Below are 19,132 nucleotides of genomic sequence, written 5' to 3'. Positions count from 1 at the left end.
TGCGTTTGCAACACTTTATGATTTCACTTTGTCGTATTTTTTTTTACTACACAACAGAACATTGTTACCTGATGATGTGCAAACCGATCCAGCGTGGGGTCTTTTAATGCGTGCATGGGGGGGGGAAAGCACAACGTTGTATCCTCTCCTTGCACCTGTCTTTTTACTTTCGATTTCAGCTACCGCTCGTTCTCTCTGTCTCTCTCGCTCGCTCTCTGTCTCTTGCTGTCTCTTTCTCCCTGCGGAATCATTGCTGCCACGCGGCCCGGCGGCAAATGCTTTGCGGACCGGCGGTTGGGAACCACTATTCTAGATAACCCTGATTGGTTGCTTTGGAATTTCTAATGAGGCAGATGGAGGGGAAGTAGTTTCAAGGATTTTAAACTTTTGTTTTGTTGGGAAAACCATCCGACACAAATTATTATTCAAAGTAGAGGATTTTAGATGCATCTTAAAACATGACTTAAGGGGGTCTTTAACACATTCACTGCCAGCCGTTTTTTCAATACTGTAGGTAGGTTCTGCCAAGGTTTTTTTTTGAGGATTCTGGCTCATCTTTCAAGAGCCGAGGATTATTTTCTGCTAAGATTTTGTGAACACAAAATATCTCAAAAGAACTAATAGAATGTGTGCTTTCTCTGTCTAAAAGAGTTCGTTTGTAGAGTTAGTAGTTATGTATGCATTAGCAGTTGAATACAGCATGGTTTCAGCGTCTGAAAATTTAAGCTGAGATAAATGGCTTTTTGTGAAATTCGATAGAACAGTCACTTTCTAGTCAGTAGTGAGAGCAGGGAGCAGGTGGAAGAAAATCTAGAGAAGTGGAGACATGCGCTGGAGAGAAGAGGGATGAAAATAAGTAGAAGTAAGACAGAGTATATGTGTGTGAACGGGAGGGAAGATGGAGGGGGGGTGAAGATGCAGGGAGTAGAGGTACCAAAAGTGGAGGAGTTTAGATACTTGGGGTCAACCGTGCAGAGTAGTGGGGACTGTGGCAAGGAGGTAAAGAAGAGAGTGCAGGCGGGGTGGTGCGGGTGGAGAAGGATGACTGGGGTGATCTGTGACAGAAGGGTACCAGCGAGAGTGAAGGGAAAGGTCTACAGCAGCGTAGTGAGACCAGCCATGCTGTACGGTCTAGAGACGGTGGCACAGACAAACAGACATGTGGCAGAGCTGGAGATGGCAGAGATGAAGATGTTACGCTTCTCTCTGGGAGTGACGAGGCTGGACAAGATAAAGAACGATTACATCCGAGGAACCGCCCATGTTGAGCAGTTCGGACAGAAAGTGAGAGAGGCAAGACTGAGATGGTATGGACATGTGCGGAGGAGGGAGGTGGGGTACATTGGGAGGAGGATGCTGGAGATGGAGCTGCCAGGAAAGAGGAGGAGGGGAAGGCCCAAGAGGAGGTTCATGGACGCAGTGAAAGAGGACATGCAGGCAGTGGGCGTGACGGAGGACGATGCAGAGGACAGAAACCGATGGAAACAGATGATCCGCTGTGGCGACCCCTGACGGGAATAGCCGAAAGAAGAAGAAGAAGAAGAAGATAGAACAGTCACTTTAACCATTTATTTTTGGCGTAAGACGTCAGACATCTAAACAATAGTTTTGAACAGTAATTTCCTCCATAGCAGCAGGAAACCCCCCTCTCCTTCAAACTCCTCCCTCCGTGTGTGTCCTCCTCCCTCCGTGGCTGCAGCGGTACAAGCGAGGCTCTGCCTGTCTGTGCTGCCTGGCTGCTGGCGGCCGCTCTTTGGGCGAGTCTGCATGGGGCTCGTTCGTTTCGGTTGTGAGCTCAGCTGGAATGAAGCTGCGTGCGATTGTGGGCTTTCTGCCGGTGTTTCAAAGTGTGTTGCACCCATAATCTATTATGCAAATTTGCAATCCCCCACCGCCAGCTCCCAGCGCGAAAGCGAAAGCGTTTTCGCCAATCCATTTTACAGTATGAGAATGGTTTCCTCGCGCGTTCCCCTGCAGTTTTGGCTCGGCTTTTTCTAGTCTGGAGAGCACTGTCGCCACTTAGTGGGTCAGTGGAATGGGTTGTACACGTTCGGTGGCTCCCATATTTTTATAGGAGACGTGGGGGGGCGTTGATCCACGTCCCACCGTCAAATTATTATTATTATTATTTTTTTACAAGATATCTCGTCCACGGCAGTCAACCGCTGGTTTCTGCTTGACGAGATATCTCATCCACGGCAGTGAACGTGTTAACTTGTTGTCAGTGGGTGCTTTGTGAGTCTTCCCGTGCGTTCACACCAAAGCGAAAAAAGCGAACTTGCCAAAGTTGAAATATTGAAACTTCATGTAAGTGAATAGGCAACGCGGTGACATTTGCGGCGGGAAAACTCACGTCACTTGCCACATTTGCGCCGCCTGGAGCGAAGTCACATCTTCTCGCATGTTCGAATTGATGTGTATGTAATCTGGTCGTGTGAATTTGTGAAAATGGCCCCGGTGTGAACGCCCAGTTAGGCCTATGACCTATAACCTAGGTCTATGCTTTCAAGAACACAAAGGGCAACACACAAAAAATATTGATGTGGAAGGATCTGGGCATGTTTGATGTGAAATGAACTGCTTGTGTCCACAGGGGGATAGTGAAGGAGATGGGACTGGCAGGGAAGATCACTCCTGACCAGGTCTCCAAGAAGTGGGACAACCTGAAGACCAAATTCAAGGTTTGAATCTGTACTGGAACATCATAACTGTCAACAATCTGTCTACAGTGGTTTTCAAACTTTCTGTGCTCGAGGCACACCTATTGGCCTATTTCACATTACACCCAAAGCAGCCATTTTGTGTCTAAAATGCAGGAAGTAACACGATATAAAAATTAAATGGCATGCTGCTGATATAAATTGCAAAGTATCCCCCCTGACTGACCTCTCCATATCCATTGACAACCACACCGTAACTCCATCTCAAACAGCTAAAAACCTGGGAGTGATCCTCGATCACCAACTCACCTTCTCTGCCTACATTGCTGCAACAGCACGCTCCTGCCGGTTCTCCCTCTTCAATATTCGTAAGATACGCCCATTTCTCACCAGAGAAGCGATACAAATTCTGGTACAGTCACTGGTATGGTCACGCATCGACTACTGCAACGTCCTTTTGGCAGGCCTCCCTGCCTCTGAAATACTTCCTCTTCAGCTCATTCAGAACACAGCAGCCCGTCTGGTCTACAATTGACCTAGATTTTCCCATGTCACCCCCCTTTTCCCAGAGCTTCACTGGCTTCCCATCCTGGCACGCATCAAATTCAAAACTCTGGCACTAGCTTTCAAGGCCGTTCGATATCGATAATCGTAATCGAATCGAATCGTAGCCCTCTGAATCGTAATCGAATCGAATCTAATCGTGAGGCCAGTGAAGATTCACAGCCCTATTTCAAATGTGTTTACTTTTGGGGCTTTAACACAGCTTTTGTTGCACAGAAATTAAGCACTTTTAAATGAAAATTAAGCTACTTTTGCCATGTAGTGAAATGCAAGTTTTGAAAATTGTGGTGCCGCGTTGTGTCAAGTGTACATACATAATGGGATTAATAGCTCGGGGAACGGTCCGGCCCCCGGCCCCTTAGGTTTCTGACAATGTGGCCCCCTGAACAATTTAGTTGAATAGCCCTGGTCTACGGGGTGTCCTGGCTAATACGACACAGTTGGCAACCCTACTAATGTCTGTCTTATCTACCTGTCTGTCTTGTCTGCCTGCCTGTCTCTCCACCGGTCTGTCTCTCTACATGTCTCTCTACTTGTCTATCTCTACTTTTCTGTCTTATCTACCGGTCTGTCTGTCTGTCTCTCTACATGTCTCCACCACCTGTCTGTCTCTCTACATGTCTCCACCTGTCTGTCTCTCTACTTCTGTCTTATCTACCTGTCTGTCTGTCTCTCTACATGTCTCCACCACCTGTCTGTCTCTCTACATGTCTCCACCTGTCTGTCTCTCTACTTCTGTCTTATCTACCGGTCTGCCTGTCTCTCTACATGTCTCCACCACCTGTCTGTCTCTCTACATGTCTCCACCTGTCTGTCTCTCTACTTCTCTGTCTTATCTACCTGTCTGTCTGTCTCTCTACATGTCTCCACCACCTGTCTGTCTCTCTACATGTCTCCACCTGTCTGTCTCTCTACTTCTGTCTTATCTACCGGTCTGCCTGTCTCTCTACATGTCTCCACCACCTGTCTGTCTCTCTACATGTCTCCACCTGTCTGTCTCTCTACTTCTGTCTTATCTACCGGTCTGCCTGTCTCTCTACATGTCTCCACCACCTGTCTGTCTCTCTACACGTCTCCACCTGTCTGTCTCTCTACTTCTGTCTTATCTACCGGTCTGCCTGTCTGTCTACATGTCTCCACCACCTGTCTGTCTCTCTACATGTCTCCACCTGTCTGTCTCTCTACTTCTCTGTCTTATCTACCTGTCTGTCTTATCTGCCTGTCTGTCTCTCCACCTGTCTGTCTCTGTAGGACCTGAAGTTTCCTCCTCGGGGGATGGAGGGCCAGACTAGCCCCGCCTCCTGGCCCTGGTTCCAGCTGATGAGCGACGCTCTGGAGGGTCGGCTGGTGGGGAAAGCCCCCAGAGTGACGCCTCTCTGGACCAATGAGGAGGACGGCGTCTTTGGCTCCTCCCCGCCCCCCGACAGAGACTGTTTACTGGTCGAGAGGGGCAGCGTATCGGAGCTCGAGAGCATGGTGGGCGGAGACAATGGTGAGGCCGATGGGAACGTCACCTACATCGACGCCAGCGGGGAGGAGTGTTCCACGCCCTCCGACCTCTCTTACAAGAGTAAGACAGGTTCTTCTGTATTAGTAAGACACATTCTTCTGTATTAGTAAGACAGGTTCTGACCCTAAATGCTGATTTATGATATGGGGGTTCGACACCTTTGATAAGAGTTGCTAGACAGTCCCCACCTTTAGAAGCTGATCACTAGGAGTCTTCTCCACTAATGCTAATTCCTTATGGGAGACCAGAATTGCTGAATCATCTGCATAAAGAAAGAGGTCTGATGAACAGGCATGTTTCATGTCATTAATATATAGTAAAAAAAAAAAAGAGAGGCCCCAAGACACTCCCTTGTGGCACCCCGGATCTAACCGCTTTCGCTGTGGAAAAGGTCCCATTTATGTCCACAATCTGTGACCTTCCTGAGAGCTACGAGTTGACCCATTTTAAGGCCAAATTGCTGAAATTGGCCACCTGATTAATCGGTCGACCTCTAGACTATATTTTTCTAAACTAATTGCAACAGTATAACCAACATGATTATTGATGTGGTAGGTGGTTTTGGTGAAACAGCCCCATTTTTATATAGTTTAGTTTTAGGGCTCCCCCTCAATGTCTCAAATTATTCTTTCGGGGAGCCGAGGTCCCCTTAGCCCCCCCCCCCCAATTTAAACTATGGCTGAAGATTTGCATGACCGCCATGCAAATCTTCAGCCATAGTTCAAATTATGATCCAGGGAAGGTCATGGGCAGGTCCCCAGGTCGGATTGGGCTGAAACTTTGCATGGCCTGGCTGCTCAGAAAGTCGCTAGATGATGTCACACGCTAATGTGCATATCAATATATGCACACAAAAAAAGCCACGCCTCGGTTGAGCCGTAATCATTGACTGACTTGGTTGTAATATTAAGTACTGACTCCGCCCACCCAGTCCAGATTCATTGTATGCCTTTAGAAATGTGTTTATCAGACAGGCAGAGAGGAGAGAGAGAGAGAAAACCTGGCATCAGCTGCACCAATTCATAATGTGTTTATCAGACAGGTAGAGAGGAGAGAGAGAGAAAACCTGGCATCAGCTGCACCAATTCATAGGCAAAATCCTTTGGGATTCAACACATTAGCATTGCTTCCTGTGGTCAGAAGATTCACCAGATTTGTCACTAGTCGCTTTAATAAAGTCGCCAGGAGGGCAAGATATGGGCGGCTGTAGCTCAGGAGGTAGAGCGGGTTGTCCACTAATCGCTTTGGATCAAAGAGGTCGGTGGTTCGATTCCCGCCTCCTCCAGTCTGCATGTCGAAATGTCCTTGGGCAAGATACTGAACCCCAAATTGCTCCCGATGGTGTGCCAGCACCCTGCGTGGCAGCCTGCCGCCATCGGTGTATGAATGGGTGAATGTAGACTACCTACTGATTGTAAAGCGCTTTGGATAAAAGCGCTACCGGTATATAAATGCAGGCCATTTACCATTTACCATATGAATGAAGTGTATCGTGCTGCGAGGCACCAATTGAGCTTTGGCGACCCGCATGCAGGTCCAGACCCGCGCAGTTACACTGCTCTATACACAGGCTCTCTCTACCTGTCTGTCTGTCTGTCACAGTGACAGACAGACAGACAGGTAGAGAGACAGAGGCTGTCTGTCACAGTGACAGACAGCCTCTGTCTCTCTCTCTACCTGTCTGTCTGTCACAGTGACAGACAGCCTCTGTCTCTCTCTGCCTGTCTGTTTGTCACAGTGACAGACAGCCTCTGTCTCTCTCTGCCTGTCTGTCTGTCACAGTGACAGACAGCCTCTGTCTCTCTCTGCCTGTCTGTCTGTCACAGTGACAGACAGCCTCTGTCTCTCTCTGCCTGTCTGTTTGTCACAGTGACAGACAGCCTCTGTCTCTCTCTCTACCTGTCTGTCTGTCACAGTGACAGACAGCCTCTGTCTCTCTCTCTACCTGTCTGTCTGTCACAGTGACAGACAGCCTCTGTCTCTCTCTGCCTGTCTGTCTGTCACAGTGACAGACAGCCTCTGTCTCTCTCTGCCTGTCTGTCTGTCACAGTGACAGACAGCCTCTGTCTCTCTCTGCCTGTCTGTTTGTCACAGTGACAGACAGCCTCTGTCTCTCTCTGCCTGTCTGTCTGTCACAGTGACAGACAGCCTCTGTCTCTCTCTGCCTGTCTGTTTGTCACAGTGACAGACAGCCTCTGTCTCTCTACCTGTCTGTCTGTCACAGTGACAGACAGCCTCTGTCTCTCTACCTGTCTGTTTGTCACAGTGACAGACAGCCTCTGTCTCTCTACCTGTCTGTCTGTCACAGTGACAGACAGCCTCTGTCTCTCTCTACCTGTCTGTTTGTCACAGTGACAGACAGCCTCTGTCTCTCTCTGCCTGTCTGTTTGTCACAGTGACAGACAGCCTCTGTCTCTCTACCTGTCTGTCTGTCACAGTGACAGACAGCCTCTGTCTCTCTCTACCTGTCTGTTTGTCACAGTGACAGACAGCCTCTGTCTCTCTACCTGTCTGTCTGTCACAGTGACAGACAGCCTCTGTCTCTCTCTACCTGTCTGTTTGTCACAGTGACAGACAGCCTCTGTCTCTCTCTGCCTGTCTGTTTGTCACAGTGACAGACAGCCTCTGTCTCTCTACCTGTCTGTCTGTCACAGTGACAGACAGCCTCTGTCTCTCTACCTGTCTGTTTGTCACAGTGACAGACAGCCTCTGTCTCTCTGCCTGTCTGTTTGTCACAGTGACAGACAGCCTCTGTCTCTCTCTACCTGTCTGTTTGTCACAGTGACAGACAGCCTCTGTCTCTCTCTGCCTGTCTGTTTGTCACAGTGACAGACAGCCTCTGTCTCTCTCTGTCTGTCTGTTTGTCACAGTGACAGACAGCCTCTGTCTCTCTCTACCTGTCTGTTTGTCACAGTGACAGACAGCCTCTGTCTCTCTCTACCTGTCTGTCTGTCACAGTGACAGACAGCCTCTGTCTCTCTACCTGTCTGTTTGTCACAGTGACAGACAGCCTCTGTCTCTCTCTGCCTGTCTGTTTGTCACAGTGACAGACAGCCTCTGTCTCTCTCTACCTGTCTGTTTGTCACAGTGACAGACAGCCTCTGTCTCTCTCTACCTGTCTGTTTGTCACAGTGACAGACAGCCTCTGTCTCTCTCTGCCTGTCTGTTTGTCACAGTGACATACAGCCTCTGTCTCTCTACCTGTCTGTTTGTCACAGTGACAGACAGCCTCTGTCTCTCTACCTGTCTGTCTGTCACAGTGACAGACAGCCTCTGTCTCTCTCTGCCTGTCTGTTTGTCACAGTGACAGACAGCCTCTGTCTCTCTCTACCTGTCTGTTTGTCACAGTGACAGACAGCCTCTGTCTCTCTACCTGTCTGTCTGTCACAGTGACAGACAGCCTCTGTCTCTCTCTCTACCTGTCTGTCTGTCACAGTGACAGACAGCCTCTGTCTCTCTCTGCCTGTCTGTTTGTCACAGTGACAGACAGCCTCTGTCTCTCTACCTGTCTGTCTGTCACAGTGACAGACAGCCTCTGTCTCTCTACCTGTCTGTCTGTCACAGTGACAGACAGCCTCTGTCTCTCTCTCTACCTGTCTGTCTGTCACAGTGACAGACAGCCTCTGTCTCTCTCTGCCTGTCTGTTTGTCACAGTGACAGACAGCCTCTGTCTCTCTCTGCCTGTCTGTCTGTCACAGTGACAGACAGCCTCTGTCTCTCTCTGCCTGTCTGTTTGTCACAGTGACAGACAGCCTCTGTCTCTCTCTGCCTGTCTGTTTGTCACAGTGACAGACAGCCTCTGTCTCTCTGCCTGTCTGTCTGTTTGTCACAGTGACAGACAGCCTCTGTCTCTCTCTACCTGTCTGTTTGTCACAGTGACAGACAGCCTCTGTCTCTCTCTGCCTGTCTGTCTGTCACAGTGACAGACAGCCTCTGTCTCTCTCTACCTGTCTGTCTGTTTGTCACAGTGACAGACAGCCTCTGTCTCTCTCTACCTGTCTGTTTGTCACAGTGACAGACAGCCTCTGTCTCTCTCTGCCTGTCTGTCTGTCACAGTGACAGACAGCCTCTGTCTCTCTCTACCTGTCTGTCTGTTTGTCACAGTGACAGACAGCCTCTGTCTCTCTCTGCCTGTCTGTTTGTCACAGTGACAGACAGCCTCTGTCTCTCTCTACCTGTCTGTCTGTTTGTCACAGTGACAGACAGCCTCTGTCTCTCTCTACCTGTCTGTTTGTCACAGTGACAGACAGCCTCTGTCTCTCTCTGCCTGTCTGTTTGTCACAGTGACAGACAGCCTCTGTCTCTCTCTACCTGTCTGTTTGTCACAGTGACAGACAGCCTCTGTCTCTCTCTACCTGTCTGTCTGTCACAGTGACAGACAGCCTCTGTCTCTCTACCTGTCTGTTTGTCACAGTGACAGACAGCCTCTGTCTCTCTCTGCCTGTCTGTTTGTCACAGTGACAGACAGCCTCTGTCTCTCTCTACCTGTCTGTTTGTCACAGTGACAGACAGCCTCTGTCTCTCTACCTGTCTGTTTGTCACAGTGACAGACAGCCTCTGTCTCTCTACCTGTCTGTCTGTCACAGTGACAGACAGCCTCTGTCTCTCTCTGCCTGTCTGTTTGTCACAGTGACAGACAGCCTCTGTCTCTCTACCTGTCTGTCTGTCACAGTGACAAACAGACAGGTAGAGAGACAGAGGCTGTCTGTCACAGTGACAGACAGCCTCTGTCTCTCTCTGTCTGTCTGTTTGTCACAGTGACAGACAGACAGGTAGAGAGACAGAGGCTGTCTGTCACAGTGACAGACAGCCTCTGTCTCTCTACCTGTCTGTTTGTCACAGTGACAGACAGCCTCTGTCTCTCTCTGCCTGTCTGTCTGTCACAGTGACAGACAGCCTCTGTCTCTCTACCTGTCTGTTTGTCACAGTGACAGACAGCCTCTGTCTCTCTCTGCCTGTCTGTCTGTCACAGTGACAGACAGCCTCTGTCTCTCTCTGCCTGTCTGTTTGTCACAGTGACAGACAGCCTCTGTCTCTCTCTGTCTGTCTGTCTGTCACAGTGACAGACAGCCTCTGTCTCTCTCTGCCTGTCTGTTTGTCACAGTGACAGACAGCCTCTGTCTCTCTACCTGTCTGTCTGTCACAGTGACAGACAGCCTCTGTCTCTCTACCTGTCTGTCTGTCACAGTGACAGACAGCCTCTGTCTCTCTCTACCTGTCTGTTTGTCACAGTGACAGACAGCCTCTGTCTCTCTCTACCTGTCTGTCTGTTTGTCACAGTGACAGACAGCCTCTGTCTCTCTCTGTCTGTCTGTCTGTCACAGTGACAGACAGCCTCTGTCTCTCTCTACCTGTCTGTCTGTTTGTCACAGTGACAGACAGCCTCTGTCTCTCTCTGTCTGTCTGTCTGTCACAGTGACAGACAGCCTCTGTCTCTCTCTGCCTGTCTGTCTGTTTGTCACAGTGACAGACAGCCTCTGTCTCTCTCTGCCTGTTTGTCACAGTGACAGACAGCCTCTGTCTCTCTCTGTCTGTCTGTCTGTCACAGTGACAGACAGCCTCTGTCTCTCTCTACCTGTCTGTTTGTCACAGTGACAGACAGCCTCTGTCTCTCTCTGTCTGTCTGTTTGTCACAGTGACAGACAGCCTCTGTCTCTCTCTACCTGTCTGTCTGTTTGTCACAGTGACAGACAGCCTCTGTCTCTCTCTACCTGTCTGTCTGTTTGTCACAGTGACAGACAGCCTCTGTCTCTCTCTCTGCCTGTCTGTTTGTCACAGTGACAGACAGCCTCTCTCTCTCTCTGCCTGTCTGTTTGTCACAGTGACAGACAGCCTCTGTCTCTCTCTACCTGTCTGTCTGTTTGTCACAGTGACAGACAGCCTCTGTCTCTCTCTGTCTGTCTGTTTGTCACAGTGACAGACAGCCTCTGTCTCTCTCTGTCTGTCTGTTTGTCACAGTGACAGACAGCCTCTGTCTCTCTCTACCTGTCTGTCTGTTTGTCACAGTGACAGACAGCCTCTGTCTCTCTCTACCTGTCTGTCTGTTTGTCACAGTGACAGACAGCCTCTGTCTCTCTCTCTGCCTGTCTGTTTGTCACAGTGACAGACAGCCTCTGTCTCTCTCTACCTGTCTGTTTGTCACAGTGACAGACAGCCTCTGTCTCTCTCTGTCTGTCTGTTTGTCACAGTGACAGACAGCCTCTGTCTCTCTCTGTCTGTCTGTTTGTCACAGTGACAGACAGCCTCTGTCTCTCTCTGTCTGTCTGTTTGTCACAGTGACAGACAGCCTCTGTCTCTCTCTCTACCTGTCTGTTTGTCACAGTGACAGACAGCCTCTGTCTCTCTCTGCCTGTCTGTTTGTCACAGTGACAGACAGTCTCTGTCTCTCTCTCTGCCTGTCTGTTTGTCACAGTGACAGACAGCCTCTGTCTCTCTCTACCTGTCTGTTTGTCACAGTGACAGACAGCCTCTGTCTCTCTCTGTCTGTCTGTTTGTCACAGTGACAGACAGCCTCTGTCTCTCTCTGTCTGTCTGTTTGTCACAGTGACAGACAGCCTCTGTCTCTCTCTCTACCTGTCTGTTTGTCACAGTGACAGACAGCCTCTGTCTCTCTCTGCCTGTCTGTTTGTCACAGTGACAGACAGTCTCTGTCTCTCTCTACCTGTCTGTTTGTCACAGTGACAGACAGCCTCTGTCTCTCTCTGTCTGTCTGTTTGTCACAGTGACAGACAGCCTCTGTCTCTCTCTCTACCTGTCTGTTTGTCACAGTGACAGACAGCCTCTGTCTCTCTCTGCCTGTCTGTTTGTCACAGTGACAGACAGCCTCTGTCTCTCTCTGCCTGTCTGTTTGTCACAGTGACAGACAGCCTCTGTCTCTCTCTACCTGTCTGTTTGTCACAGTGACAGACAGCCTCTGTCTCTCTCTGCCTGTCTGTTTGTCACAGTGACAGACAGCCTCTGTCTCTCTCTACCTGTCTGTTTGTCACAGTGACAGACAGCCTCTGTCTCTCTCTGTCTGTCTGTTTGTCACAGTGACAGACAGCCTCTGTCTCTCTCTGCCTGTCTGTTTGTCACAGTGACAGACAGCCTCTGTCTCTCTCTGCCTGTCTGTTTGTCACAGTGACAGACAGCCTCTGTCTCTCTCTGCCTGTCTGTCTGTCACAGTGACAGACAGCCTCTGTCTCTCTCTGCCTGTCTGTCTGTCACAGTGACAGACAGCCTCTGTCTCTCTCTGCCTGTCTGTTTGTCACAGTGACAGACAGCCTCTGTCTCTCTCTGTCTGTCTGTTTGTCACAGTGACAGACAGCCTCTGTCTCTGTCTGTCTGTTTGTCACAGTGACAGACAGCCTCTGTCTCTCTGTCTGTCTGTTTGTCACAGAGACAGACAGCCTCTGTCTCTCTCTGTCTGTCTGTTTGTCACAGTGACAGACAGCCTCTGTCTCTCTCTGTCTGTCTGTTTGTCACAGAGACAGACAGCCTCTGTCTCTCTCTGTCTGTCTGTTTGTCACAGTGACAGACAGGCTCTCTCTCTGTCTGTCTGTTTGTCACAGTGACAGACAGCCTCTGTCTCTCTCTCTGTCTGTCTGTTTGTCACAGTGACAGACAGCCTCTGTCTCTCTCTGTCTGTCTGTTTGTCACAGTGACAGACAGCCTCTGTCTCTCTCTCTGTCTGTCTGTTTGTCACAGTGACAGACAGCCTCTGTCTCTCTACCTGTCTGTTTGTCACAGTGACAGACAGCCTCTGTCTCTCTCTGTCTGTCTGTTTGTCACAGTGACAGACAGCCTCTGTCTCTCTCTGCCTGTCTGTTTGTCACAGTGACAGACAGCCTCTGTCTCTCTCTGTCTGTCTGTTTGTCACAGTGACAGACAGCCTCTGTCTCTCTCTGTCTGTCTGTTTGTCACAGTGACAGACAGCCTCTGTCTCTCTCTGTCTGTCTGTTTGTCACAGTGACAGACAGCCTCTGTCTCTCTCTGCCTGTCTGTTTGTCACAGTGACAGACAGCCTCTGTCTCTCTCTGCCTGTCTGTTTGTCACAGTGACAGACAGCCTCTGTCTCTCTCTGCCTGTCTGTTTGTCACAGTGACAGACAGCCTCTGTCTCTCTCTCTGTCTGTCTGTTTGTCACAGTGACAGACAGCCTCTGTCTCTCTCTGCCTGTCTGTTTGTCACAGTGACAGACAGCCTCTGTCTCTCTCTCTGCCTGTCTGTTTGTCACAGTGACAGACAGGCTCTCTCTCTGTCTGTCTGTTTGTCACAGTGACAGACAGCCTCTGTCTCTCTCTGTCTGTCTGTTTGTCACAGTGACAGACAGCCTCTGTCTCTCTCTCTGTCTGTCTGTCACAGTGACAGACAGCCTCTGTCTCTCTCTGTCTGTCTGTTTGTCACAGTGACAGACAGCCTCTGTCTCTCTCTGCCTGTCTGTTTGTCACAGTGACAGACAGCCTCTGTCTCTCTCTCTGCCTGTCTGTTTGTCACAGTGACAGACAGGCTCTCTCTCTGTCTGTCTGTTTGTCACAGTGACAGACAGCCTCTGTCTCTCTCTGTCTGTTTGTCACAGTGACAGACAGCCTCTGTCTCTCTCTGCCTGTCTGTTTGTCACAGTGACAGACAGCCTCTGTCTCTCTCTCTGTCTGTCTGTTTGTCACAGTGACAGACAGCCTCTGTCTCTCTCTGTCTGTCTGTTTGTCACAGTGACAGACAGCCTCTGTCTCTCTCTGCCTGTCTGTTTGTCACAGTGACAGACAGCCTCTGTCTCTCTCTGTCTGTCTGTTTGTCACAGTGACAGACAGCCTCTGTCTCTCTCTGCCTGTCTGTTTGTCACAGTGACAGACAGCCTCTGTCTCTCTCTGTCTGTCTGTTTGTCACAGTGACAGACAGCCTCTGTCTCTCTCTGCCTGCAGTGACAGACCAGGACACCAGGAAGCTGATTAAACTGCGAGCCGCAAACGAGACGTTGTTCACTGGGAGGAGGAACGCTGCCAAGGCCGCCTGGAAGTAAGATACTGTGTCTTATGTGTCTTATGTATCTATCTGTATCTGTCTTGTGTATCTATCTGTGTATCTATCTGTATGTGTCTTGTGTAGGCAAATATACACCTGTCCCAAGTACCGGACTGTCGTATAGATGGACGTGTGACGTGATAGACGTGTGACGTGTTAGACGTCAGCGTGTACTGATGCTGTGTTTACCTGTGTGTACGGTTGCCCTGATGTTCATGTTGTCTGTGGTAACTGTAACAGAGCCATCCTGAAGGAGCTGGGGCTGCTGGGGAAGGTCTCCACCTACCAGATGTCAAAGAAATGGGACAATCTGAAGAGGAGATATAAGGTAGTGACCAACTACCAGACTGCATTGACAAACTGCTAGCCAGTCTGCTTAAACTGCCAGTCTGCTTAAACTGCCAGTCTGCTTAAACTGCCAGCCTGCTTAAACTGCCAGTCTGCTTAAACTGCCAGTCTGCTTAAACTGCCAGTCTGCTTAAACTGCCAGTCTGCTTAAACTGCCAGTCTGCTTAAACTGCCAGCCTGCTTAAACTGCCAGCATGCTTGATAAACTGCCAGTCTGATTGATCAACTGTCAGCTAGTGCGGCATGATTTGGGGAAAAGTTGCAATTTGCGATTATTGTGGACAATATTGGGATTTGTGATATAATAAACAAATGGTATCTACATATGTTTTTGCCGGTATGATAACCTTGGACAAAAATACCACGGTTTCACGGTATCACAGACTAAAACACATGAAATATATTAACACATTGACTGCCAGCCGTTTTTTTCTTGCTGTAGGTAGCTTCTGCCAAGCCGTTTTTTGAGGATTGTGGCTCATTTTACAAGAGCCGAGGATTATTTTCTGCTTGGAGTTTGTGAACATACAATATCTCAAAAGTACTAATAGAATGTGTACTTTCTCTGTCTAAAAGAGTTAGTTTGTAGAGTTAGTAGTTATGTAAGCATTAGCAGTTGAATACAGCATGGTTTTAGCGTCAGAAAAAATATTCAGAGATAAACGGCTTTTTGTGAAATTCGATAGAACTGTCACTTTAACCATTCATTTTTGGCTCTCTCTCTCTCTCTCTCCCTCCCCCTCTCGCTCTCTCTCTCTCTCTCTCTCTCTCCCTTCCCCTCGCTCTCCCTCCCTCTCTCTCTCTCTCTCTCTCTCTCTCTCCCTCCCTCTCGCTCTCCCTCCCTCTCTCTCTCTCTCCCTCCCTCTCGGGAGGGAGACGCACTAGGTTTAATCCTAGTGAGAGGGGGAGAGGGAGAGAGAGAGAGAGAGAGAGAGAGAGAGGGAGGGAGAGAGAGAGAGAGAGAGAGCGAGAGAGAGAGAGAGAGGGAGGGAGGGAGAGAGAGAGAGAGAGAGAGCGAGAGAGAGAGAGGGAGAGAGCGAGAGGGAGAGTCCGTGGGCGTTCTTCTTGGCTGCAGCGGCCGTCACAGTCTCAGTGCTTTGCTGCTGCTGCTGCCTGTCTGCACGGCCGCTGTTTGAGGAAGTCGGCATGGACTCGCTCGCTTCTTGGAGTTTTGGTTGAGAGAAGCTTTTGCGATTCTGGTCATATTTATGCTGCGTGTTTCAAAGTGTGTTCCAACTGTAATCTATTATGTAAATTTGCAATCCCGCATCGCCAGCAATCAGCGCGAAAAAGAAAGCGTTTTCCCCCATCCATTTTCATGAGAATGGCTGGGGTGAGAATGGCGTGACAAGTTAAAAAAATGCTTGCCTTCCTCTAGTCAGAGCACTGTTGCCACTTAGTGGGTCGGTGGAATGGGTTGTAAACGTTCGGTGGCTCCAATAATTATATAAGAGATGTAAAAGGGTTAGATGCACATCCCACGGTCAAAAAAAAAAAAATCATTTTTTTGACGAGTCAAGTCGTCGCTGGCAGTGAACAGCTGGATTGTGTTTGACGACTACACTCGTCGTTGGCAGTCAAGCTGTTAAAATGTAAAATATATTCAAAATAAATAAAACAATTTGAAATAAAATTATCTTTAAAAATGTTTTACATTTTATGATCAGAATATATTTTTTATAATCAAATCTGATCTGTACAAATTATATAGCCATGTACACTTCCAGGCAGGAGCAAGCGAGTGGAGCAGAGGGAATTTTTTTTTTTTACCACAGAACACTTTTTTTAGTTTCTTTAGTTAGTTTAGTTTCAGAATAGAGTAGGTTACAGTAGACTAGATGTTTAGGCTGGTTGGGTTCAAGACATTTAAAGTGCTTCAAAATGACAAGTGACAAGAAATTTACCCAAACAACTTTTTATTGGTGAGTAGATTGATCTCTCCTCTCCTCTTGTCTGCTCTCCTCTCAGGATCTGAAGTATCCTCCCGTAGGGATGGAGACCGTGGCAGACAGCGCCTCCTCCTGGCCGTGGTTTCATCTGATGAACGACGCCATGGAGGGTCGCCTGGCGACCGGCGGCCCCCTCCTCACCCCCGTCACTCTAGAAGACGAGCAGCAGCAGCAGCCAGACCCCGCCCCCAGACACAGGCCACGCCCCCCTCCTCCTCCCCCCGCCTCCTCCTCGGACTACGGACAGGATGCGTTCTGCGACGCTCCACTCGGGGACCCGTGCCAGCGGCCCCCGGACCAGTGCGACGGGCCGCTGGGAGGACTGGAGAGGGAGTGGGAGATGGTGGAGCGAGAGAGGGCGGCGGTGGACAGAGAGAGGGAGATGGTGGAGAGGGACCGGGCGGCCGTGGAGCGCGAGCGGGCGGCGGTGCAGGCGGAGAGGCTGTGGCTGGAGAGGGAGCGCGCGGCGGTCGAGCGAGATCGAGCCATGGTGGAGCAGGAGAGAGTGACGCTGGGCCGCGAGAGGGAGCTCCTGGACCAGCGAGCCTTGATGCTGAACTCTGTAGGACACTCTGGACACCTCAATGCCCTGATGTAGAGCATCCTGGATGTGTAGGACTGCGCTGGTAGAACACGCTGCTTTACCACACAGGTAGACCACAATTGGATGTAGGATCCCCTGGTAGGAACCGTCTGGAAGACTGGCCTGGAGGTAGACTATCCTGGAGGTATAGACGCCCTGGTAGGGTATCCTGGAGCTGGAGCTGTAGTAGACATCCTTGAGGTCTAGACACCCTGGAAGACTATTGTGGAGGAAAGGGCACCCAGGTAGACTATCCTGGAGGTCTACACACCCTGGAAGACTATCCTGGAAGTGTAGACATTCCCGTTAGATTATCATGGAAGTCTAGATGCACTGGTAGACTATCGTGGAAGTCTAGATGCCCTGGAAGACTATCCTGGACACACTCATAGTCTGTCCTGGTGGTGTAGACCTCTCTGATAGACTACCTGGAAGTGTATGCCACTCCTACTGGTTGTAGACCACCCATCTAGAAACCTTGTGGTAGACAGTCCTGTAGGTCTACACCACTCTGGGATGTGAACCATCCTGGTAGACCTCTCTGGATGGACAGGACGATTTGAGCAGGTTCAATTTGAGTGTTAAAGCTATTCAAACAGTGGCTGAGAAGCCTGGACATTAATCTACAGAAATGTACATTCTGAACATTATCTACAGTAGGTCATCTGTGAAACAATTCAGCCTCCACAGACTTTTGGTTGAGCACTGCTGTTGATTTTAGATGTTTGGAAGCACAAAAGCTCCTTTTAATTCTGATGGAAGCCTTAAGAACTGAGATCTGGTCAGTGGCTCAGCTGTACAATTCTTCTTTGTGAATGCAATAACCATGTTGTGTCATTCTCGACATTCTTCCAACTCTGAATGTGTGGACAACACAGACTGTATGTGTACAACACAGACTGGATATGTACAACATCACATCTATTGGTTCACAACATCAATGTGAAATGTTTTGTCATTTTCAAAGAGCTGTATTTACATGTGTATTGTTGCTAAAATACAAATGATTGTCTGAGGATTGGTCTTAGGATTTAACCAAAGCTCATCTGTTTGTAACATTACAAATCTATTTTTCAAGGAAGACCACGGGCCTGATGAGACATTTGTGTATTGGCATTCAATAAATGGACCAGAACCACTACACAGTATATTGATACTGTCTCATAGAGCTGATGTGATTGACCAGTGGTTACCGTGGAAACCTGCAGCTGATGAAATACCAAATGGCTTTTTGATAGGGTCATGTGACAAAGCTTTGTTGACGTGGATTAATCCATGTCAACAAAGCTTTGTTGACATGGATTAATCCATGCACTAGAGGTCTTCAGGTATGCCCGAATACCCAAGGGTGTGATGCAGAACCAGCCGGGTCTCGGGTCCATTCAAAAGAAGTGGGCTGTGCGGGTCTGGGTCGGGTCCAGTACAGTTTGCTGTGTGTCTCTCTGACATTGAAATGTCAGGTCCCAAAAAGTGGACCCTTTTATACCTTTTTATATCATCAGGGGGAAATGTATGTGATTTTATTTAGTCCATTTAGTCCATTTAGTCCCCTCGCTACATGCACGAGGCGAGACTTATGAGTGCACATTATATATTACTAGTGCAGTGCCCGTTCCCCAGTTTGAAGTCGATCGGACGGACAGTCCTGGAGATATGTGAAAGCCGTGATCTTATTGGTCGAATTGCACAAAATTCACCGCTGCAATTTCTCGGGTTCCCAGAAGCGCACCCGCCAGGTTTGAAGTCGATCAGAGGGTTCTCAAGATAAACTGCTTTTTGTGTGTTGACAGTAGGTGGCGCTATGACTATGCATGTGTCCAAATTGCATGAAATACTGCACCGCACTCTGTCGGGTTTCACGCAGAGCACTCCCCAAGTTTGAAAGTAAATCGGGGAAACTTCTCGAGATAAACCGCTTTTTGTGTTGCCAGTAGGAACAACGGTTCTCGAGCTAAAAAACGATTTTTGTTTTGCCAATAGGTGGCGCTATAACTGCATGTATTCGAATTGCATGAAATTCAGTACTGCACTCCATTGGGTTCCCAGCCGTGCTCTCCCCACGTTTGAAATCGATCGGACAAACGGTTCCCAAGATAAACCGCTTTTTGTGTTGCCAGTCGTTGGCACTATGCCGAATTGCACGAAATTCGCCACTCTGCACTCCCGTCGGGCCCCCCTAAGTGCACCCAAGTTTGAAGTCAATCAGACGAACGGTTCTCGAAATACGTGAAGGACAGACAGACAGACACTGCTGGCATTATAGTATTGTAATTGTAATGTGATTACTGGATTTAGGAAGCGTAAAGCCTTACACTGCTTGTTATAGACAGCTAGTGATGCTAATCAAGTCCATCCATAAGGTGCTCACAGTAGAAGCTGCATTGTCAAGGAAATTACCTGCACTATTTTTCCATGTGTGGCTCCACCATGTATCCTACTCTTAGGAGTAACTTATTTTTATACAGTATGTTATAAATAATGTCAAACATTCATATCACAGCGTCTTTTGAAGTTTGCTC

The 19,132-nt window shown here is 48.9% G+C and overlaps 1 protein-coding gene across 4 annotated transcripts in view; it reads left to right on the top strand.

Moving 5' to 3' along the window:
• The window catches only part of LOC310800602 (uncharacterized protein), a 33,036-nt gene extending 14,008 nt beyond the window's left edge, over positions 1-19,028 (top strand). For 3 of the 4 annotated variants that reach the window (XM_083663227.1, XM_083663226.1, XM_083663225.1), the window contains 5 exons: positions 2,594-2,681; positions 4,476-4,794; positions 13,634-13,727; positions 13,974-14,061; positions 16,050-19,028. In XM_083663227.1, coding sequence (XP_083519353.1) covers positions 2,594-2,681; positions 4,476-4,794; positions 13,634-13,727; positions 13,974-14,061; positions 16,050-16,628 — 1,168 coding nt within the window. In that variant the 3' untranslated portion in view covers positions 16,629-19,028. The remainder of the gene's footprint in view (positions 1-2,593; positions 2,682-4,475; positions 4,795-13,633; positions 13,728-13,973; positions 14,062-16,049) is intronic. The other variant, XR_014553887.1, reaches the window with a different exon arrangement.
• Positions 19,029-19,132: the final 104 nt, after the last annotated feature.

This window comes from Poromitra crassiceps (assembly GCF_964638095.1).
Source record: "Poromitra crassiceps genome assembly, chromosome: 30".
In the NCBI taxonomy this organism is placed as follows: domain Eukaryota; kingdom Metazoa; phylum Chordata; class Actinopteri; order Beryciformes; family Melamphaidae; genus Poromitra; species Poromitra crassiceps.
The sequence above is the reverse complement of the archived record's forward strand: the minus strand, read 5'-3'. Positions and strand labels throughout refer to the sequence as shown.